Genomic DNA, 23,899 nt, shown 5'->3' with positions numbered 1-23,899 from the left:
ATTTTTGAATAAATGAATAATTGTGTACATAAATTGTGATTTCAATATCACTTAAAATAATCAGGATTCTTATTTTTACCATAATCGCCCAGCCCTAAGCTGCATCCATCTCAGCCATCACTGTTGAAGTGTTGTTTCCTCTTTGGGTGAGCTGAAAATTATCAAAAAAGTGACACAGCGCCACCCGTCGAAATAGATGAGACGTTCTCAGCAAGAAGTCTGACTCTCTTTTCTGCCTTATACGTAGACGAGACTAGATCCCCTGCTCTAACTTAATGATGGGGCTATGACCTGAGTCAGTCTGCAGCATGCAGCATGCATGTAAACATACCATGTCTTCAGGGCCTCTGTGAAGGATAAGTACACAGTTTCCCCCAGGGATCATTTTTGTGTAACAGCCCAACAGAGGTCATACCATCCACATCTTTAAAAAGAGTAAAATATTTTTATTGTTCATTCGTAAAAGGGAAAACTACATGGAGCATAGTCTTGAGATCAGCCAGTGCTCACTGTACGCACATCTGACATGGTGTCTTCACCTTCATATGACTTCAACTTTGTGTCTTCATTGAACTAAAGGCTGAACCACAGTCTATAAATAAGACCCTGGCATACCCAGTGGGGTTCATGAGATGCTTTGAGAATGTGAAATTAGAACCAGACTTAACCCATTTAGATCAGATCCAACATTCTTGTGTTTTTACCTTGAAGGCAGGATGCAATGTGTAGGTCATTTTAGTTGGTGTCATCCACCCCAGCCATAAAAAGAAATAAAAATGAACTTCCCACTCCATCCATGTTTGTTTCAGCGTGTTTCTTCGGCAACATGCCTTAAAAATGATGACAACATCTGATCTGACCTACCCGTTGCATCCAGCCTTAAAGGTACCAACCTGTAAATGTTGCATCTGGTCCAAATGGGTAAAAAAAACAGTATTTTTCATCTGTTTTACATCAGGAACAGAGTGTAGCTCATGCCACATGAAATCAGCAACCTTCTTTATTTCTACATTTAAAGCCAAATCTCTATAACTGAAGAAGCTATTCAGACAGAGTGAGTCAGATGGTATCACTCAAACTCTGACACATTTCAGTCCAACATCAATAAAACTAACTCACTGATCGTCTTTAACAAGATAATGTTAGCCAAGTTGAACCTGCCACATTCAGACTCAGGAATCAGGAGAAATGTAAGAATCAACCCTCCTTGAAGAAGATATCAGAGAGGCTACTCCTAGAAATGACCCTTTAAACAGCAGGTAGCTCATGTAGCATTGCTGATCTTTACAGTGTCCATTGTCTGTGACCTATTCACTTGAAGAAACAAGCGTTGGCGTGGACTTGCTGACGTATGACCTTGTTGTTGTAGTGACCTATATGTACATCTGTATTAGCTGGGGGAGAGTTTCTGTTTTTTCACGCACCCAGTGTGAAAAGGGAAGTGTTTTGAATGACGGGTGAGCATGCATGGGTGTTATTGTGTAATTTAACAGAAGTAGTAATAACCAGATGGCTGTTGTTGCTGCTAGCATGGGGTATTAATCATAACTGCTGAGCCATCCACAAAACGGATGGTTCTTCCTCCTCAGCCGCCTCGGAAAAACAGCGTCTGTTGCATGAAGGAAGGAAGCTGGTCAGCAAATCCCCGAGTGTGTTTCCAAAACTTAATATCTCAGTGAGACCCACTGTGTCTGAAGAGGAATGAACCTGGACCAGGCTGCACTCAATTCAGCTGAAACCAGATCTGACTATTTAAAACAAAACCTCACATGTTTGTTTAACTTTTTTGTTGAGTGCAGTAGTTAAATCCTTAATAAACTAACATCAGTCTCAGGACAGAGTTTCTAAAAGCAACAGCTGACAGCTTCATATTTTCAGCTGACTAAGTTCTCACAGGATTTCAATAAACTAAAGTTGGCTGCAAATATTGTAATATTGTCGGCAAACCCCAATTTTTGATTTTGAACATGATTTTAGAGTAATGGGTTTGTTGATTGTGTAGAGGAAGTTACCTGTGCAGGTAAATAAGCTTTTTAGCACCGTGTTTATTATCATGAAGGATCCTCATCTATAAACAGGCTTTAAAACTACAACAAGCAAGCTGCAGGTAATCTTCCTGCTGTTAGGCCTTTGAATAAAACAATTACTGATCTCACTAAGGACTTGTTTTAATATGTTTCTATTAACACTTTCTATGCAGACTGATACCAGTATGAGTACTCTCTCTTGAGTACTCACCAATACCAAGTACCAATACTACTACTACTACTTTTGATATGGGATTTTTGGGGCCGATGTCGATACCGATACTGGGGGCAAAAAGAAGCCGATATCTGATATAGGCCAATATTCAATATATCGGCGGATATCCGATAAATTGGCTGACATATGTAATAAATTCATTGATATGCACAGGATAAATACTGTTTATGAACACAAATTATGACTAGCTATTGAAAAGTTCCATCTTTCATTTAATGCATGGGGCTAAACTAGATTTTAAGTAACAATGTAGCTGCTTTCAAAACATGCAATAAATACAATTACAACAAAATACATTGAAACATTTTCAAAAATTATTTCAGCCAAAACAATAACTTGTGAATTTATAATCCCGGGTTAATCCTGCATGGCATTATGAAGTGAGACGCTGTGTAGTAGCCTTATATTAACACACAGGAGCAGGAGTGACAGAATCTCTGCGGAGCAAAAATTTTTATAATCGGCTCCATTTTGGCCGATGATGATTAATCGGTGACAGGCTATAATCGGCCCGATTAATCAGCCCGGCCGCTTAATCGGTCGGGCTCTACTTTTGATACATACAATTTCAATCACAGTGACACATCATTTTGATCAAAGACAGCACAGTCACTATGCCATTAAGTCCAAATAAAACACAAACAACTTTCTCTGAGTTTAGAACTTTTTTGACATATATTAAAAGTGCACAATAGAACTAGCAACTGTCAGAGTTTGGTATTTTTTAAGGTAAACTAAAGTGCAAAATAAAACAGTTGAACAGATAACTCTCCCTGGTTACTGTCTGAACAGGACCTGATGCGCATTTGCCGTGGTGTCAAACCGCAACTAGTGGTGAGGAGGACTTGCTCAACGTAAGAATTTCTTGCCTAGAGTATCTGCTGCTGGTATCTGCAGCCTTTACGAGCACAGATACCTTGAACAAGGCTGGTATCAGCCCAAAATCAATACCTGGTATTGGTACTCGCCCATTCCTAGTTTTACCTGTGTTAAACCGTATTTAGATTAATTTTTAACCCTGCAGGAACAAATGACACATAGAAAAGGATCAAGTTTTATGCAGTTGTTATATTTTGCAGCCTATCATCCTGCAACTCTCACATTGTGTTGAGTACACATTGAGTACAGTAAAAGTAAAAGTGCAGGTTTTCACAAATTCATCAAGATCAGGATTGTTTAAGCTTTTTCCAGATAATCAGAAAAATCTGTCTCTCAGTGCTCAAACCTCCTTGTTCCATCATCACAGACGGATGAAATCAAACCTCACCTGTCCCTCAGGTGTCTCTTTATACACTGATGATCAGTGGTCAGTTTTCTCTTGTGTTATGAGCTGTGTAAACATCTTCAAACTCTGCTTCTGACCAAGGAAAATGTTCTCCATTAGGGGGCGATATGGAGAAAATATGTCAGGATGTTTTTATGGCAGGATCAGGATTTTTTTGTTGATATTCAGACTATTTTGACCTGAAAACAAATTTTTTAGCCAAAAACATTGTTTCATCCTGTATTCCAAACTATTTTTCTGCATCATATCATAACTTTAATCTAGTCTTGTCTTTTTTGAACTCTCACATTTCACATCATGATAAATCCATTCATATAAAGACATCAGCTGTGACAGTTGTTGAGTTTCTGCAGAATGAACAGAGCTTTAGATTTATACAAGTAGCCTTTGCACAGACCAAATGTAGTTTAGTGAGAGGTTACTGGATAGACTATGGTTTGGTTTGTGGCACTGACAGAAAATATTAACGTACACATCATTTGGGATAAGATTCATTTGAGTGACATAGTTAATACATTGTAAGAGGAAAGCTGGGGTCTGTATGGACATTTTCACAAAAAGCTTTAAACATTGAGATAAGTGATTAAATAAGTTTGAGCCTGCCACCGAGCGCGGGTGTGTGGAAACAATAGGAGTAACATCAGTGGTCTGCCCATGAGCGCAGCCTTCACTTGGTGAAGACATGAGGCGGTACATTGTCTCGGCACAAAGCTCAGATTGTCTTGTCTAACCTCAGCGAGGCGAGAGGGATCCCCTGCTGAAAGCCTGTGTGGGAGGACCTCTGCTCCATATACACCCTGCACTGACCAGATGCACACACACACACACACATGCGCACTCACGCACACAATCCTATCACAGCAGGAAAGACCAGTGCTCCCTGTCAGCAACAGGAAATTGCTTCATCAAATTGTATCAGCAGTGATATAAAGAAAGTAATGACACTGAAAAGCTTGCTGACACGATTTTAATTGGCAGTGGAAATTGTGTTGTGACGAGACGTACACCGTGCTTCAAGGAGAAAAATAAGAGTACAAAGCCTGTCTCAGCTCTGTTCAGTTTTACAGGAGTGATGGTTGTTTTTTTACACTCATTCAAAAACAAGAATGAAGATCCAAAAAAACCTGTTGAAAACTCTATTGGCGTCTTTACAGTAGCTGGGCTCATATCATGGATCTATTCCTCCGTCTCTCCACAGGATCTTGTCAGAAAAGGTGTCCCACACCACTTCCGGGCCATAGTATGGCAGCTGTTATGCAACGCCCAGAACATGCCCATCAAAGACCAGTACTCCGAACTCCTGAAGATGACGTCGCCCTGCGAGAAGCTAATCCGCAGAGACATCGCCCGCACATACCCTGAACACGAATTCTTCAAAGAGAAAGACAGTTTGGGTCAGGAAGTGCTCTTCAACGTCATGAAGGTAGGACTGAGAGGACACAGATTACACCATAATCATGTTTACAGGTAACAAAGGAAAGTGTTTGGATCGCTCTGCGGTTTCAGGGTTAAAAGTCTAATCCACAAAGAAAGTGAGTCACTGAAACTCAAATAAAGTTAATCCCTTTCCCCACAGGCTTATTCTCTGGTCGACCGTGAGGTTGGTTACTGTCAGGGGAGTGCATTCATTGTCGGGCTGCTACTCATGCAGGTAATAATCCCACCCTTACCTCACGTGCCCACAAACACACTGATTCACCTGCTGCCAGCAGATGCTGTCACATGACCAGTGTTTGACTTCATCCTGTTATTTCTATAGATGCCAGAGGAGGAGGCCTTCTGTGTGTTTGTGAAGCTGATGCAGGATTACAGATTACGGGAGCTCTTCAAGCCCAGCATGGCTGAGCTGGGACTCTGCATGTATCAGTTTGAGTTCATGATACAGGTAAATGAAACACGTAGGTGCTCAAGGCTTATTTTAACAAGATATTGTGTATATACAGTATTTTGAGTTAAAGAAGCTTCGATCAACAAAGTTCTAATTCTCAAAATTCATTTCACGGAAAGAAATTAAATTGAATATGGAGAAGATGATGAAAATAGTGATCCCTTCAGGTTTCATGACCCTATACCTTGGACTAAGACCAGACTCTGTGAAGGGTCCTGAAAACAAATATATGCACAATATCTTAACACTAGCTAGTAAGAAAGCAATAACAAGGAAATGGCTGGCAAGAGAGGATTGGATCAAAGTGGTTCAGGAGATTTTTACAATGGAGAAGCTAACCTTTATTCTCAGGCTTGAACAAGACAAGTTTGAAAGTTATTGGAAAAACTGGATATATTATCTAAGAACTTATGGGCATAAATCTGGTTAAAGTGATACACCCCCATGTTCTTAACTCCACTCATCCTGTTCTATTTTTTTTGTGTGTGTGTTTAGGCTCAGTAATTAAATCAGTTTAATCATTATCATACATGTAGAAAGTAATCTATATTTAATTTGAAAATATTTGTGATGCTATTGCTCTTGTCATTGCTATTACCACCTTGCAATGAGATATTGTTTGCAAGAGAAATCACAGATAAAGGTGCATATGAGACATCAGATTTTTAGTAATTTTATGTCCAATTATTTTTATATATGTATCTATTTTTTATTTATTCATTTATTTTTTGTTATTACTGTTATTGTTGTTATTATTATTATATTATTATTCACTTAGTTTATTATTATAATTGTTGTCATTGTTATAATTCATAATTTTACTTGTCTATTTTTTATTTTAAGTTTTTTTATTATTATTTGTTTTTTGCTTTTTTTATGTTCTGATGATAATGACAAGATGTTTACAAAGTATATACACAAAAGTAAATGATACATGTATGTGCTGTGTCTTAAAATAAAAAAGTTTAATTAAAAAAAAAAAAACACTATAACACCCACAGGAGAAAAAAAAATCCCTTCACTAAGAAGGCAGAGAAACCTCACCATCTAGTTAATAAACTCACACATACACTTGTCTTTAAATGTTCGTGTTTACCAAGTAGACTCTGTGTACCTGTGCAGACTTAACGCTGCCATAAGAGCTGCTGACAGATGGTCAAAATGTATTCATGCACAGCTGACGTGGTGTGAAACCATATGATCTGTGAACTTGCAGGAGCAACTCCCAGACCTGCACATGCATTTCCAGGCTCAGAGCTTTCACACATCCATGTATGCCTCCTCCTGGTTCCTCACCATCTTCCTCACCTCCTTCCCTCTGCCTGTTGCTACAAGGATCTTTGACATTTTCATGTGTGAGGTCAGTGAAAACAAATCGTTGGTTGTTCTGATTTAGTTTTCTTTTTCAAGACTTAGCGCTTCTTAATTTCTTCATTTATTTAGTTTTCTAGTCTTAGTTATTGTTTTGTTATATTGAAATAAAACATCATCTGCTGTTGAACCAGCATCTCCTCAGCTTCAGGATAAGGCTGTGTTAAAAGCAGATGTGAAACCTGAAAGGGGAAGAGTAAACCTTTGCATTAATGCAGAGTGTTTCCACTCAGAGGTGAAAATCTGCTCTATACTGCAATGTTATGTAATAGCTCCACCTGCTGGAGAAAACAGGAACACCAAAGGTCAATTAAAGGGTGAAAGTTGTTTCCCTCTCCTGTGGGAATGTTTGTGACTTGTTTTTACCTCTTAAATAATTTAAAACACTTAAATCAAACTGACCTTAACTTATTCTGTTAAACCATGGTTTCATTATCCCTCCTTCAGGGTCTGGAGATAGTTTTCCGAGTGGGACTCGCCATCCTCCAGATGAACCAGACTGAACTCATCCAGCTCGACATGGAGGGAATGTTACAGGTGCTTCACCCCAACCATTACATAACTTGTCATTTCAGCAGCTCAGATTTCTGGAGCTAAATACACAGCACATGGCTCCTGAGAGGAACCTTTACCACACCCAGATAATTGACACCCATCCTCCTAAAGTGTACCTGTTTAACTGCTGCTGCAGCGTAATGTGGCGCTTTGAGCTCAACCAAACACCTGACCAAGACACGAGGCCCTGGTTTGAGGGTGTGTGTGGTTGTGGGTCTTATCCTGCCTCTCCTTTTGTCACCTGTAGCACTTTCAGAGGGTCATCCCACACCAGCTCGACAGTGGACCAGACAAGGTCATCCAGGCTGCTTACCAGGTTAAATACAACGCCAAGAAGATGAAGAAGTAAGAGCAAGTCTCAGATTATCAGCACCCACAAACCACCTCTCCTCTCTCTGGTTTCATGGTTTCTTTTTACACAACAAGCATCAAATCTTCATCTCATCCTGGTAAAAAAAAAGACAAAAAAACATCTTTGTGCTATCAAATTTGCATTATTGGAACTTTTTGACATATTTTTGTTTTGATTGTGTTATTGGAGTTTTTCCTAGATTATTTTGGAAACTAGAGCTTTCTGGGCAAGTTTACCGAATACATCAAATTAATTTGATCTTAATAATCAGGAAAATTGGATTATTTTATATTTTGATGTTTTTGGGTTAATTGCTTCCCAGTGGACAAATTTCACATATTTTTATGCCTGTCAAGTTAACAGGAACTTATTTGCTGTTAAATCAGTATGTCTTATTCAAATTAATTTAGCAGGAAAAGTAAAAAAAAAAAAAAAAAAAAAGGTGTGTTTGGGTGATCATTTGCTTTTTGGCAATAAATTTTATCCCGTAGGAAAGTCTGTTTATTACCTTCTCAGAGGGTTCGGCCCTTGAAAAATTAGCCACATCATTTCTGCTAATGCCAAACAGCTTATTCTGCTGGTGACTCTTGTTCAGAGCTTCTGGGTCTGCCAGGTGCCGGCAGCGGTTTTAGGGTGAAACGCAAAAGTTTTGTTGCTTTTCGGCCTCTTGTTTACACAGAAACAGCATTTTCAGCCGACCTAAGACGCACTTTTGAAAACGGCCTCCAAGGTGGTATTTTTTTTAAACACTGCCGACACTGTTGCCGTGTAAACAGTAAGCCGGCGTTTTCAGGGGAAACGCTGACGTCACACACTGCTTCGTGCGGACAACAGTACCGTTGTTACGAACGTCACGAACTACCGTGTTGTGCTTGTGCTGCTCAATCTGCTGAATCTGCTGACTGTCTTTACACAAAAAGTGCATCTCTTACTCTACTTTTGGGTATTCACCAATACACCAGATGATCGGCTCAACTCTGCCCAAAAGCAGCTTCTGGACAAGGCAGTTATAGCGCCACCTGCAGGCCTGGCATGCTGACTACAGCGTTTTCAGTCCCTCTTCACTTCCGAGTAAATGCAGATTTTTGTGACTGCATTTTCCCTGCATTTTCAGATGCAACGTTAGGTTTATATTTACACTGTAATGTCTGATGAGAGCACTCTGTGGGGATTGGTCTGGAAGGAGTTTGCAGAGGAGCTTCTAAGTAAATGCTGCAGCTGATGAAAAAGAAAAGATATTCTTGCAGATGATAAAACCTCAGAAACACATGTGAATTCAGTTAAACAAAGAAGATATATTGTAACAAGTAGCTTTTTCATTTTAGCTGTGTTACTCTTCTAAGTTTGAAGGCCACTGGAATTTTTCAATGAAACGTGGTCAAGCATTTAATGACCATTACCAAAGACCCTTAAAATTTGACTTGAAACAGTTATGAAGATTATATTCACCTGCACGAAACAAGGCCCATTTATCAACTCAAAACCTTTGAATATTCCAAAAAACAGCATAGATTGCTTTAAGCAACACAACTTCTTTGTATTGTTATGGAATAAGATAAGACTTGTGAGATTGGTGCTTTAAATCTAATCAATAAAAGTTTATCAATGAAACTTCAGGGCATCTTTCTTCTTAATTCATCTTTAATCCATTCATCATCCATCATTATTCTCCTGTCATCTGACCTTTACATGTTTATTAATGTTTATACTGTAGAAAAACTATCTACCTTATGTAATGTAACACCTATCTAAAAAAACTAAACTAAATGTAGATGTATTGATCATTCAGCATTCTGTGCACCCCTCAGTATAACTTTTACATTTTCTGCTTAAGAGTCAACTTTGGTCTCAAGTTAAATTATGTTTGTGCACACAATTCTGGTCAATACGGCTGATTCTGAGTTCCCCTTTGCATATTGTCACTAGAATTGTATTTCAAAGACATGTTGAAGGTTTTAATCTTCACATCAAGATAAATGAAAGGATGAATTGTTTAAAAAATGAACTGTCTGGAGTTATTTGTGGCTTACTGAACTTTTTGAGCTGGATTTAATATCACATTTCATATGAGGTCATGTTTAGTCCCGTTCTTATTTCTCACCCTAGGTGAAACAAATATTGTCACATCTACATTCACAATAGAAGTTTTGTGATTTTTACTTATCGCCTCTCTTTCTTTTCAGGCTAGAGAAGGAATACACTACAATCAAAACTAAAGAGATGGAGGAGCAGGTGGAGATAAAGGTTGGTGCAGACAGCTGGCTGTCAGAAACGTTGGTTCCTCTGTCCGTCAATGGGTTTGAGCTGATTGTGACTTTCTGTCCTGCAGAGGCTGCGAACAGAGAACCGGCTGCTGAAGCAGAGGATCGACACGTTAGAGAAAGTGAGTGGATCAGACAAACCATCAGAGAAAGCATCTCACTCATCAGCATCACATTAACCCGTCCAGCAGCGTGTGCTCGTACATCATGCATCCCCACACACTGATAATAAAGGACTCTTCTTACACTAACCGAGCTGTGAGAGTTGAAGGATGTGCGTTCACTCAGTGACCCGCTGTGGGTTGATCGCTGTCTGCAGAGTCAGAAACAGACGCCAGATTTGGTCTTGGCGTCGTGGTGACTCTGACTGGCTTGAATGACTGCAGTGAATATTGAATTCACTGCAGCACACACTAACCGAGGCTGAGGCTGTAGCAGGCCTGTGTGAGTGTGAAAGAGGCTGCTTGATGCCGTTCAAGCTGATACAAAGCACTGCATGCCCAGGTGCAGTTTGTATCGTTTTGCACCCTCTCGTGTCGTCTGGATACGTCATGTTTCCTGGTAAAGCACAAAGCATGGGGTCAGTCAGGGGTGGTTGTCCTCCTCGATGCCTGCAGGGAGGAACGCTGCGGTCTAATCAAACCAAGCTCAGCACTGCTGCTCTGTCACGACCCTTCAGAGACCTTTTTAACTCTTTCTGACCGTCCAGAAACTGTTATGAGCTAAACTCAACTCCGGCAGCGTTTCCGTTCCACTCAACATCACATTGCTTCACACTTACTGTGCACATTTTTGCACCAAACTTCACTCTGTGCTAAAACTCGAGCTGTTCTTTGCTTCTTCCTTTCTGAAACCTGTCGATGTGTTCCTGCATGGCCTGATTTTTTCACTTTGTCACCAGCTTATTTTGCACTTTTTCAACACACCTGCATGCAATGTTCTTTTTCTACCTCTGAACATAGACAGCATTCTGCCAGCGGTTGAAAGATAACTCCAAAGAGAAAATGAGCATTGCATTTCTTTCTCAAAAATCAATTGTTCTTTTGTGTGCCTTAAACTGTCCTCTGGATTGTCTCTCCCTCTCTCTGCTGTCTTTGTCAATATTTCTGTTTTGTAGGAAAGTGCTTCCTTGGCAGATAGATTGATCCAGGTATATTTCCTTATTTTCTCTTTACTCTCCTAAATGTTGCGTTCTCCTTTCCTCTCTTTCTTGTTAGCCTTGCATGCTTATGATTAGCACAATGAAGGACACAGTAATACATCAGAATCTAATGATCTTATCAATTCTCTGAATTAAGCACTGAACTCGATCATGATAACTGGTAACAGGATCAGAAAGGTGCATGACGTACTCTGTGTCACAGATCATGCTGACAGAAGCTAAGTCACACGTCTCTAGAGTTAACCAAGCATGTCCTCTATCTCTAACCTACCCCATGCCGTCCTTGCGTTCTTCTTCTCGTGCTCACCTCACCCCTCCTCGGTTGGTTATGTCCAAAGGGACAAGTGACCCGAGCTCAGGAGGCCGAGGAGAACTACCTGGTCAAGCGGGAGCTGGCCACGGTCAAACAGCAGAGCGAGGAGGCCGCTGCTCAGCTGGAGCAGGCCATGAAAACCATCGAGCAGCTTCAGCATCAGCAGCCAAACGCGGTAAGGAGGACCACAGAGGTGCACCGGGCTCAGACCCCGTCCGATTCTGGGACTCTGAGGAGGTTTCCCTGAACGGTTTGTGATGTGCAGAAACTTTGGAGCCTTTAAAACTCACGCTGTATTGTAACCTCTAAATTAAGAGGTGTGTCTGATTTTCTCCCTGCGTCAAAGCCAAACACTGGATGAGCAGGGCTGCTCTCACTTTGCACATCAGCTCTGGGTAATGATCTGTTTAGATATGCATGAATTCAAATTGGAACATGGATTACGACACAGTTCAGACTCCTGCATTCTCAGAAACACATTCATGAATTTCTGAGTAGCTGTCTGTCTCACAGGCTGGTGCGTTTCACACATCGCGCCCTTTTCACAGGCTGCTCTCTGCAGATCTGTTCAACAACTTTCTGAATTATTGATGGCTGGGTTCCTGATGATAATGCATATGCATATCCCTGTTTTACATAATTTGCTGTCTTGCTTTACAATGAGCCGTCATTAATCATTTACATGAAGGTGAAGAGCACAACTGTTCATGTCAGACGAAATAAGGCTGATTTTTTTATTCAATGAGGAGCAAAGAGGTGAGTTTTTTCCTCGGTTGTTTTGAGAGTAGCAGGCGGATGGATTCATCAAACATTCATAAATAATTAATATGTCAGGGATATGGTTCTTTTTATTAAATTTTAAATGTGCCCATGCTATTGTTTTCCAGACAACTCTTCTTTATGTGTTGCTTAAAGTGTTGCACATGCTGTAAACCACAGAGCATGTTCAGCTGGTCACACAGTTCGTGAAATCATGAAATCTGCTGTATGATTGGAAAAGTAAAAGTCATGTTCACTGTTAAAACTGAAATCTAAGCAAGTGTTTCTTATTTTTAGTAAAAGAGAAAGCAAAATTCCCCAGATCAGTCTGAAAAAACATCCTATTTGAAGTTATTTAAAGGGGGAAAAAAAAGAAGACTGAATTGCTTGGAATAAAAAAAATCTACTTGTTGAGCAATTTTATCTTGAATTTGCAATGAACCAATATTTTCTTTATGATCCATAAGTTGAGGTATTCATTTCGTTTCCCCTCAGTGATTAAATAGTGACGTTTTCCTGATTGATAGACTGATTTCGATTTTGAGAATATATCTTGAAACGTCAGAACCACATTTTCCATGAAGTGCTAGTACTGCAGAAAGACAAATGAAGACCACGTTGCTTCCCCTGCTCACCTTGACTTGTGTTGTGTTGTAGAAAGGAGCCCCGCGGTACTCTGAGGAGTCCGTCCTGCAGCTGGAGAGAGAGCTCGTCCAGGCCAGACTGAAGGAGGCAGAGTCCCAGTGTGCCCTCAAGGAGATGCAGGACAAGATCCTGGACATGGAAAAGGTACGTTTCAGTTAAGGTTAGAGGTTTTCTTTATAATCCCAGAGAAACAATTTGTTTTTTGCCAGCGATGTCAGAAAAACTAAACAGCAAAGTAAAACAATTTACACCAAAAGCATTGAAAACATTTAAAACAGCAACGGAATAAAAACATTGAGTTGTATTATGTCAGATTATGCATTACATAGACGCCCACTAAACTTTTAATTACACAGCTCCAGCTATTACTATTTAGTTTTTCTATAAATATTCTTATTTTTTTTTATTTTTATGTTATTTATTTATTTTTTCTATACATATTTTGGGATATATTATATCTTAACTTTTTCTTTATTCTATTTTACAGAGTGTACAGCTAGTAATTCTGTATTACGTTATTTTCTTGTTAATTGTTGCACCAACACACCAAGTCAAATTCCTTGTATTTGCAAATGTACTTGGCAGTAAAACTTGATTCTGATTCTGCTGTAGCATGATTAAACAGCACGTTTGTTAGACAGGGGTGTTACAGGGTGTGTTGCTATGTAGAATATGAGAAATCCTTATTGTCCACCAAAGTGGAAATTTGTCTCAGTCTCCAGATACACAACATGAGCACCAACACATTCCCACAGTTAGAACAATAAAAGTATAAATTAAAAACTGCTCATGTTGTGTCAGGGTTAGATCTCATCTGTCATTTTCTAAGGTTAAAGATGTTTAACACAGAAAAACTCTTTAGCGCCTCCCTGAGCTCAGAGGATCAAACTGTTAGAAGAGATGATGTGGACCATCTGATGTGATTCTCTGCACTCTCCTCTTCATCATGTCAGTGTTTTGTGGTTTGCCCACTGTTTTACCTCCCATTAATGCAATTTTAAAGAGTTTATTCTTACTTCTGTTGTTCAGATGAATGTACCAGGCAGGCACAGGTTTTCCTGGGAGATAAAGTTGCTTACAGCTTTTCTTGAAAATACACTCACTGCCTTCAGATGAACTGAGGTGGTGGTCCAGAACTGTACCAACATGTTTATCTCTACAGTTTATACCAGATGGTCATTGAGGGATACTGGCTCTGTGTTTAGATATTGTTTGGCACAAGTAACAAACTCTTTCCTCTTGGTGATATTAATTTTTTGCTGGCTCATGTGACACCATGTCTTAAAGTGATACTCCGGGATGGAACAAGTTGGGTTCTATCACAAGGTTTAGGGCAGAAATTACCCCTACAGCAGTGTTTTTGTATAGCAGAAGCCCAGGGCGCTCCTCCCCTGCTCCTCTGCCGGTTTCCTCTGCACTCAGACGGGGCCATATTTTACTTGACCAAAAACACAAATAAATGGACTCCCACCAAAAAAATCTGATATCGGTCTGCATTCATGTTTTATTTAGAGAATTTTCAGCGCGTTACTTTCACACAAAAACACAGCTAAATAAGGCTCTAGTTCTCATCGTGTCGTAAAACAGCGCTACCTCCGCTGCAGAGCCACAGCTGGCTACGAGGCGCTTGCTGCTTAGTGTATCAGTCCACGCGCACGGCGTGCCAGATAAAAACAAACGCAGGTAGTCTGCCTGGACGAAGAGACACGATGAGAACTAGAGCCTTATTTAGCTGTGTTTTTGTGTGAAAGCAACGCGCTGAAAATTCTCTAAGTAAAGCGTGAATGCAGACCGATATCAGATTTTTTTGGAGGGAGTCTGTTTATTTGTGTTTTTGGTCAAGTAAAAATTGGTCCCATCTGAGTGCAGAGGAAACCGGCAGAGGAGCAGGGAGGGGGCGTATGGTGCGAGCACCCATCCTGGAGTATCACTTTAAGGCCCTCTGTGTGGGATAAATAAATAGCATCACCCAGGGAATCAACAGTTTGTGTAACAGCCTAAGAAGAGTCGTATCATCTGTGTATTTAAAAACATAAATATTTATCACTGATCTGAAGTTTATTTGTAAAAAGAGAGAATAGCACTGGCCTTGGGGGCAGCCATTGCTGAAAACACATCAGGTATCTAAACGACTGTTGTCAAAGTTTTAAAATCCTGATTTATCCTCTTCAGAGAAACACGTCTCTGCCAGATGACACCAACGTGGCTCGTCTTCAAGAGGAGCTGATCGGAGTGAAGCTGAGAGAAGCCGAGGCTCTGACCGGCCTCAAAGAGCTGAGGCAGCAGGTCAGAGACCTGGAGGAGCACTGGCAGGTGAGCAGCAGAGTTTACACATTTGATCTGTACGTTATCGTCGTTATGAAGGAGGTGACTGACCTACATCTCTCCTTAGCGCCACTTGGCACGCACAGCCAGTCGCTGGAAGGAGAGCCCCAAGAAGAACACGCTGAGCGAGCTGCAGGATGAGCTGATGAGTGTGAGGCTACGAGAGGCTGAGGCTCAGGCCGAGCTGAGAGAGACACGGCAGAGGATGCTGGAGCTTGAAACACAGGTCTGGGATCAAATAATACCACTATCTGTAATGCCATGTTTCATCCTTCAGAGGGCAGCAGTGATCTTTACTGATCAGCTGAGAAACCTGAGAGTGCTGGTTTTGTCTTCCAGTTATTTTAATGTATTGCCTCTATCATCTAACAAGTAAAAAGTGTTTTATTGTCAACTCTAGTTTTATTTTTCTTTCTCCCTGTGCTCCAACAGAATCAGATCCACAGTAACCAGCTGAGACGGGCTGAGCAGGAGAGTCGCTGTCTGCAGGAGTGTGTGCAAACACTGACGCTGCAAAACAAAGACCTGAATGTACAACTGTCAGAGATCAAGAGGAGACAAGCTGAGATTGAATGCAAGGTACGATTCTGTTACTTATCCACAATAATTTCCAGATTTAGCTCTAAGTGCACCGAGAGATTTAATGTGAATTAATGTTAAAATTCTGCAGAAACATAATTTTATACAAAGCTCAAAAGGTCTGTTTCCAAATAAGAGAAGGGAAAGAGTTTTATTTTTGTTAGCAGTGATATTATCTTTGATTTGATGACTGTTTTCTGGGGTACAGTAACACTTCACTTCTCTCAGGAATTCCCCTGCAGATCCTTATCTCTACGTTACAGATGCAGAGACTGTTTGCTACATGTTTTTGCAGCACTAAATCTCCTCAGGCCTTTGGTTGGACAGTTACTGAAGCATCTTAACTCTGTCCTTTTTTTGCTTTCCTCCAGAGTAAAGAAGAAGTGATGGCAGTGAGGCTACGAGAAGCTGACAACATCGCTGCTATGGCTGAACTCCAGCAACAGATCTCAGAGCTTGAGATTCAGGTAAAGTCCCGACACGCTTATCACTCTTCTCGGTGCGTTTGTCAGTCACACTCCTGTCGCTGCACCAAACTTGATGTTTCCACAACTCCTGCGCAAACCACATTAAACGCATTTCACCCTCAGAAAGAGAAACGCTGCGTTCATGTCAGTGTGTAGTGGCACAGCTCTGGTAAAATAAAGCTTTTATTGATGTGAGGATGAAGGTTTGAGCAGCTCTGAGTCTGACTTTTGCATGAAAAAGGTTTCTAATGAATGAAGCATGAACTGTGAGAAAACAAGCATCAATAAATCCTCCATTATTAAATGTTTGGTTCAGTAACGTGTGTGTGTGTGTGTGTGTGTGTGTATGTGTGAGTGTGTGTGTGTGTGTGAGGAGAGGATCTGAATGTTTAAACATTTCAAGCATAATAATTAAATTTATTTCAAAGATCAGAGATTCAATTCAACTTAATATGAAAGTGATTATAAAAGAATAGTAACACCTGAGCACTGTTTGTTTTGACCGATCACTCTCAGCTTTGAAACGGGCAGACCTCTGAGAGCTCCTGTGATGGGAAAAAGATTTTATCACTTTCTCATTCACTAATCCACCACCAGACGAAATCTGAAAACAGTTTGTGTGGTTTGCTCACGTTGCCAGAGAGACGGCAGTGTTAGTACCAGCCAATCAAAACAAACCCACACGGCCCCAAACACAGAAGTTGGCTGTGTTAGTTTCGCTTTTCAGATTTGACCTGTTAAAATGAAGAGTCAGATTTTGCTGCTGAGCGGAGTGAAACGCACACTGCACATTTATTTTAGCGCTTGTTCTACCTGAAGCTGCTCTGTGGAGTAAACCGTGAGTCCTCACTACACAAAACCAGTTCTCTTTCACTTTAGATCACTTTAAATCACTTTAAATCACTTTAGCTCTGTTAATTTTAACCCCTTAAACTCTCCACAAAATAACAAACACACCTGTAAAAAGCATACCCCATGCACTCTGGGATATTATTGGCTCTATAGTGAGATCATAGATCAAACCCACTTGGTCAAATTAGGGATGGGTACCTTTCACATTTGAAACGATACGGTACCGATGCCCAGTAGCTGGAAATCGGTACCGGTACTCAAAGGTACTTTTTTGTGTTTATGTGGTAAAATAATATCAATTTGTCTGATAATTAAATATAATAACAATACAACAACTTAACATATTAATTTTTCATTTTATATAACCTTGCAATGCTGTGTTCATGTCCACCATGGGAAATCACCTACTCTTCCACTCCCTCACAGTCACAAGGATGTGTTTAGGGACCTAAACATGGTACCTTTGGTTTTACACGAATCTGTACATGGTACTTTTGGCAGAATTTGGTCAGTACTAGGGGTGCACTGATCACAATTGTTTGGCCTATCACCAATTTTTAAAAAGCCTGGCCTGCCGGTACCAATACTACCAATTTTCGTTTTTTATTTTTTATAACTGACAGCATGTACCTTCAATGTTTCAATATTATTCTATCAAAGATCATTGAACAATACCTGTGAAACAATAACATTTTTATGTTTTAACCCAAACAACAAATTGAGTGTCCTGAGTTTTAAGTCTCAGAGCAAAAAGCAACAATGGTTGGCTGTCAGACCTCCCCAGAGGTGTATAAGATCAGTTTCACATGTAAGGATGGGCCGGTCACGGATCTCTGATCAGCGATCCCCCCAAATTAATGAAATCGGCACCAATCAATCAGCCAGCTGATCAATCGGTGCATGTCTAGCCAGTACCTATAAAAGTACCTCATTCGATACCCATCCCTAGGTCAAATGAAGTGTCAACCAAAAGGACTACAGTGACGACACAGTGGTATTGAGATTTGAAACACCTCACAGAACTTACAAGGCTCAGTATTCAAATCTAAATCAAAACAGCTCATAGGTGAACCAACAGTGGTTAACAGGTTAAGCCTGGCTCAAACTACAGGATTTTAAAATCTCAGAAGACTCTGAAATCGGGTTGTATCACACACATAACAGCAAATCTTCACAGATGATCTTCTCTTTAATCCTAAAAAGACACTTTACAAGATGTGAAAACAAAAAGCTTTCTTCAGGATTTCATTAAGATTATACCACCAGAGATATCCTTCGTCATCTCTAAGGGAGGGAGCGTAACCAAAAGCACAAAAATGGAGCTAAGTGCGGTGCTGCTGGCTGTAGACGTTATTATCGATGAGCAAAGGAAAGAGAAGACTAAAGGCATCTGGATGAAGAAGTGGTTGGGGTGACACAAACAGCATTTTGTCTCTGATCACTTCCGATCATTTCCTGTCTCTTGTAGGCAGCTCTTTCTGATTGGCTATTGTAATCTTTGGTGAAAGTGAGTGACCTGATAAATATCAAACACATTTTAAAAAATTGTGGCAGTTCCGATGAGTCAGAGAGCCGATCATGGGGCGTAGGATTGATCCATCACCCGTTCACACTTGAAGATAAGCTGGTCCAGGACCAGATTTCCTCCGCTGATTGTCAGGAAGTCACATGTGAGCCTAGCTTTAATCAAACCAGCTTCCAACAAGAGTGTTAAACTAAACGATCTCACCCTGTCGTTCAGGAATGAGTTATATCCTCAAAGAGGGAGAAACTTTGTAAAAGTGGTGTCGTTAGCTTAAACTGTAAATATCAGGTATCAGCACATCATGTGTTTGTAATGTAAACTCAATGGAGGTAAATTTAAGACCAGTCAGCTCACTTTGAGCGAGCACTAAAGATCAAATACTCCTCATGATGTCACCCAGACAGACTGGGTGGAACAAAAACTTTGAGTCATTTTGATCTTACAGTTGATTTATTATCTATTTTTTGTACTTTTTCCTCATCCAGTAACAGTGTTCAGAAAACTATCATGAAGCAAAATATTCAATGAAAAACAACAATGGTTTAGATATAAACTCCTCTGTAAACCAGTCTCAACAAGCGAGCATGGAGAAGTCGATATTTACCCCCAAACAAATGTAATGCTACACAAAACAAGGGTGACCAAAACAAATACAGGCCGCTTCTCACTCTACCAAAACTCAGCCGCTCTGATTGATACAGAGAACACAGATTTGAGACTGGGTTTCAGGTTGTGTACTCGTGGTACATTGTGGACAGTCAGTGTTGCATCATGCAGACTTAAAGGAAGATGGAGGTTTTCTGTTTACATTAATCAAAATGTTTCTGAAAGATATGATATTCAGGATAAATGTGACATTTATGAATCACAAAGCAGGTTCTGCTTACTGTGATGAGTCTGTTTATGAGATTCTTTATTATTTCTGTAAAATATTAATGAATTCCTCCTTTTATAAATCTTAGTGTTGCTTCAAACTTTGGCAGGTAAGATTAAAAAATGATTTGAACATGTTGACAGATTTTCTGTTAACACTATAATGAGTTTAAACAGTTCAAATCAAACCTGAAGTCACATGCGTGCAGATGAGCACTGGAAAATATCTCTCAGAATAGATGAAGTGAGATTAGAAGCAGTGATTGTATCATAGCACCCTCACTTCCTATCAGCAGTCAGCGGAGCACGACAGGCATCGTTTTCTCCTCTCATGACTTACTGCTGTTAGGTCACGGCTCAAGCTCTGTAGACTCTGGAGCTCTGTTGTTCATTTACTGCCTCACACTGCTCTTAAAGCTGGAGTTTTTTTGTTAAGTGGAAGGGATAAGCTATTGTTTTTAAATAAACGAATAATTGTAAAATAAGAAAAATAGAATAGCTTATGTAATTTATCCCACCTTCAAATGTATTTTTTCACTGTTTTCATCAGCTCCTTATTGTAACCTGATATTACCACCAGGCGTAGGTTGAAGGGCATCTGAAAGCTGTTTACTTCTTTTCCATTAAATAACAAAAAACTACCACAATAGCATAAAGATAAATTAAATAACTTGAGAAAGCATCAGGGACAGTTGCAGGTAAAACGGGTGTGACACTGCGACATACACGCCTGGAGAATAACACAGAGATTTCTGTAGCGTCAAAGCGTTCTGGGAGGAAAATAATAAACAGGAAATGAGGTTTGAAACAAACTTTGCAGGTAAAACTAGAATATATATGTAGATCTAACCAGCCTTACATGGATCTCCATCTCTTTACATCTGCAGGAGGGAATAATGTGTGAATAGTGAGCAGTGACTTTGGAATAGGATCCAAGGATTCAAGGAGCTTTATTGTCAAACTATCACATTTACATGTGGATGGCTAGAAATTTCACCCTCAATGTCCTGGTTTTAAAGCCTGATAAATATCTAAAAGCAGGGTAAAAGGAAAAAGATCTTATATTCAAATCAGAAATATGAACATCAAACTAAAATTAATAATACAACAAAAATAAGGCAGCTGAAATGTTCGTCCCTGGTTGGTAAAAGCTGCTCAAAATGAGACATGCAAACAGGAAATCAAAGAGCAGGGAAGGTTTAAAAGCTCTTCATAGGAGCTATACTCTAAGTCTGCATCATTACCAGGAGCTCTTTCAACCATAAATACAGTTTTAATGAGAAAAATCAAAGTTTGAGGAGTGGGTGTCAGCGAGCAGAGACATTTTTAAACTAACATGATTTGTAACTTCTCCTTCGAGGCAGAGAAGGTCTTCTGTTCAAAGTTGATTCATTAAAGTTAAGTTATAAGGAGATTTCATAATAAATTGTGTTGTTTTAACAAAGTCTGCTGAAAGTTTGAAGGGTAATCTAACATTTCCTCTGGACCCCACAGAGCCAGATCACTCTGTGATAATCTGAGTTTTTAAACTTTATTATAAACTCTGAAAAGAAGGTATTTACTTCAGCTGGAAGCCTGGACTATTAATAAGTTCTTACACCTCCAGCTCCTCACAGGCACTCACACACACACACACACACACATACACACACACATACACACACACAGAATCACACCGTGTGGTCTGAGGTTTTGTTACTAAGTGATAGAGCTAAACATGCAACACCAAAAGTTTACCACTACCGCCCTGGTACTCTACAGAAACTGCATAATGAACTCTCAGGGGAACGCGTCAGTCACAAGTAAAAACCATATACCTCTTCTTGATCCACACCTCATTTCTTTATTTTGTTCTTACAGACGTTTAAACCCTGCGTTTATTTATACAAACCATATACCAGGTCCTGAAACACATCATGAAATCACGGTGCCAGTCAGGGCTTTCTGGTCTGTGGTTTGGTTACTGCTGTACAAGCTGTGGGTGAAATCAGCTTCACTTAGAAGAACATAAAAAACACTTTTGGTGTGACATGTATGGGTGGAGACAAATTTCAGTTTGCCTAAGGATGTGTGAGGTCAGCGTTTGATCAGATAAGCTCTGAGTTACTGTAGCTGCTGAGCGTAGAAAGCCACTCAGTGATACACGCTGATCAGACACACCACTCTGACCACTGACAGGTCAAACTGGCTCCTGTGCTCGGATGTCTTTGGGGAAAAGTAAAGTTGGTGACTCAGAAGCAGAGAATTATGGGCAAGAGCAGAACATTAAGCAATTCTGACACAGACTCCAAAGCCATGTCCACATGTAGCTGGGTATCTGGGAAACCTCTTTTTTAAGAGGCCTGTCACCAGCATGACGCCGCAGTGTCACCTCACTAAAAACTGTTTTCTGACAACTCCAGCTAAAGTGAAAATTTTTGGCTTTTTAACATCACAACTAATTGACAGGGGCTCTTTCTGATTGGCTGAGTTTTATGTCTGAAAAACACAGCCAAACATTGGTTTGGCATGCCTTGAGCCACACTTTTCAGCAGTGGACGATAGTATTTTGTAAAACGGTTGAAGGGGGGATATTTGTTTTTGAAAAAACCTTGCTACATCTGTACGATGCCTTAAACTGCCAAAGACTGATAACCCCCTGCTGAATGAAACAGAAAGATAAATGGACTACCTATGTGCACTTATTGCTGTGTTTTCTAAATGAATCTGCTTAAAAATTTTGGTTTGCATGGTTCATGGTAGAACTCTATCTTAAATGACAGCACAATAGCCGTGCCTGTGAGGATATAGCATAGACTATTGGACGTAGCCTCCCAAATGTCACCTGTCTGTTCTTGTAATGCATCTCTGAAGCAAATCGCTTGGCCCGGCCATGTTGGAAGTGGGGTGAGCTTTGAGTTTTCTCTCTAACAGCTCTAAAAACTCACCCCCTGTACAGTGTGTGGTAAGAGTGAAATTAGGGATCCAGACGAAAGACGGTTTTTGTACCAGGCTGTGAAAAGGTTTATTTCCTGTTGTGAAAACAGCTTCTTTTGGCTTGGTGTGTATGGGACTTCTGGGTCTTCCTGAGCCAGCCTCAAGTGGACACTCGAGAAACAGCAGATTTTATGGTATGGCTTGGGATTTAGGATCATACCATTATGTGATAGCAGGGAGAGGAGGACCAAGCAGCATCTGGATCATTTGTTCTTTTTTTGTGTGCAAAAAAAGTTTGATTTGAATTTAAAAAGTAAGATTGTGACAGAACAAATGCAAAAAAGAGGCATTGATTAGGCCAAAGTAACCTGAATGCTAAAGGGTTTCATACCTGCCAACACTCCTTTTTTCTGCAGGGGTCTCCAGTTATTGAACCCTCTCTCCCACTGTTTTGATTTTTCTCAGTTTTCTTCCAAATTTTCATGTTGATATTAGCTATGGTTACATGAGAGGTTTTTCGTCTTTCCGAATAGAATCTTTCTGAATGACTTTTCTGAAAACAATAGTTTACATGGAAAGGAATATTCCAATCTCTGGTCTACATTCACCGCTATAATCTAACAGAACAGTCAACGGGGCATGCGCAGAAAAACGTGAACATCACGTGATTTATCAAAGTTGTGTCCTACGTCGTATCTGAGCATGTGCTGAAAGAACGCTCCCTGACAACTTTCCATTTGAGTGGATACATGAAACCTCAATCTGTTTGGGGAAAGGAATATTCCACCCCAGTGAAACCGATTAAATGTCCATTCGGATTGGCACTTTTCTTTTGGAGTGGGGTGTATACAAAGGTTAAATTCTTCCTGTTTGAGCAAATAAACTGAATGCAAGCTGAATTTTTGGGTTCATGTATACATGGCTGGTGTGAATGGACTGGATAATGGGAATGGTACTGTTAAGATAAGTTATTTTATGTTTGAGAATTACAAGGCTCAGTGAATGCATCAGTCAAGTTCAGCCGCTAACGTCTCTGTGTGTTTTCTGAGAGAGTTGTTTGATGCGCTGTACAAGAGTTAAACAGAGAGACAAGTGTTGCTTTTTGTCATGGTTACAGCCAACAGTAACTGGTATTAAGTGGTTGAATGAACTGTTAACAAAAAAACATGGATTAAGTCTCAAGGTCTCTTTTTGCAGATGCTTCATTACTGATTAAAGGCTCGGTCATAAACACTATAGGACACATGTCAGACCTGGTAATCCCACATGGCAGCTGCAAGCATTTGCAGGTTAAAGTGTAAATCACAGGGTTTATCAATACACAAATCATTCATATTTACCAGGTTAGGCTCAAACATGATGCTACAAATGATACTGAAGTAGAAGCTGTTTGGGATCCAAAAGATCAGGCTCTTCTTTGGGAAGAAAAAAACTGTCTCTGAACTTCCCATCACTATGAGGCATCAAACTTTGAGAGAAACCACACCTGTGTCACTTTCAAAACCTTTA

The 23,899-nt window shown here is 40.1% G+C and overlaps 1 protein-coding gene across 2 annotated transcripts in view; it reads left to right on the top strand.

The window, feature by feature from the left end:
- evi5b (ecotropic viral integration site 5b) overlaps nt 1-23,899 on the top strand; it is a 60,810-nt gene that overhangs the window by 26,723 nt on the left and 10,188 nt on the right. Inside the window, exons 4-18 of one of the 2 annotated variants that reach the window (XM_074667681.1) lie at nt 4,746-4,970; nt 5,124-5,198; nt 5,307-5,432; nt 6,652-6,795; nt 7,254-7,343; nt 7,609-7,706; nt 9,897-9,957; nt 10,043-10,096; nt 11,092-11,124; nt 11,475-11,624; nt 12,866-12,997; nt 15,026-15,166; nt 15,246-15,404; nt 15,611-15,757; nt 16,129-16,224. In XM_074667681.1, the coding sequence (XP_074523782.1) occupies nt 4,746-4,970; nt 5,124-5,198; nt 5,307-5,432; nt 6,652-6,795; nt 7,254-7,343; nt 7,609-7,706; nt 9,897-9,957; nt 10,043-10,096; nt 11,092-11,124; nt 11,475-11,624; nt 12,866-12,997; nt 15,026-15,166; nt 15,246-15,404; nt 15,611-15,757; nt 16,129-16,224 (1,731 nt within the window). The remainder of the gene's footprint in view (nt 1-4,745; nt 4,971-5,123; nt 5,199-5,306; nt 5,433-6,651; nt 6,796-7,253; nt 7,344-7,608; nt 7,707-9,896; nt 9,958-10,042; nt 10,097-11,091; nt 11,125-11,474; nt 11,625-12,865; nt 12,998-15,025; nt 15,167-15,245; nt 15,405-15,610; nt 15,758-16,128; nt 16,225-23,899) is intronic. The other variant, XM_074667682.1, reaches the window with a different exon arrangement.

The sequence above is a fragment of the Halichoeres trimaculatus genome, unplaced genomic scaffold (genome assembly GCF_033239565.1).
Source record: "Halichoeres trimaculatus isolate MK-OKI-2021-1 unplaced genomic scaffold, fHalTri1.1 fHalTri1_scaffold_4, whole genome shotgun sequence".
Taxonomy (NCBI): Eukaryota; Metazoa; Chordata; class Actinopteri; order Labriformes; family Labridae; genus Halichoeres; species Halichoeres trimaculatus.
The sequence above is the reverse complement of the archived record's forward strand: the minus strand, read 5'-3'. Positions and strand labels throughout refer to the sequence as shown.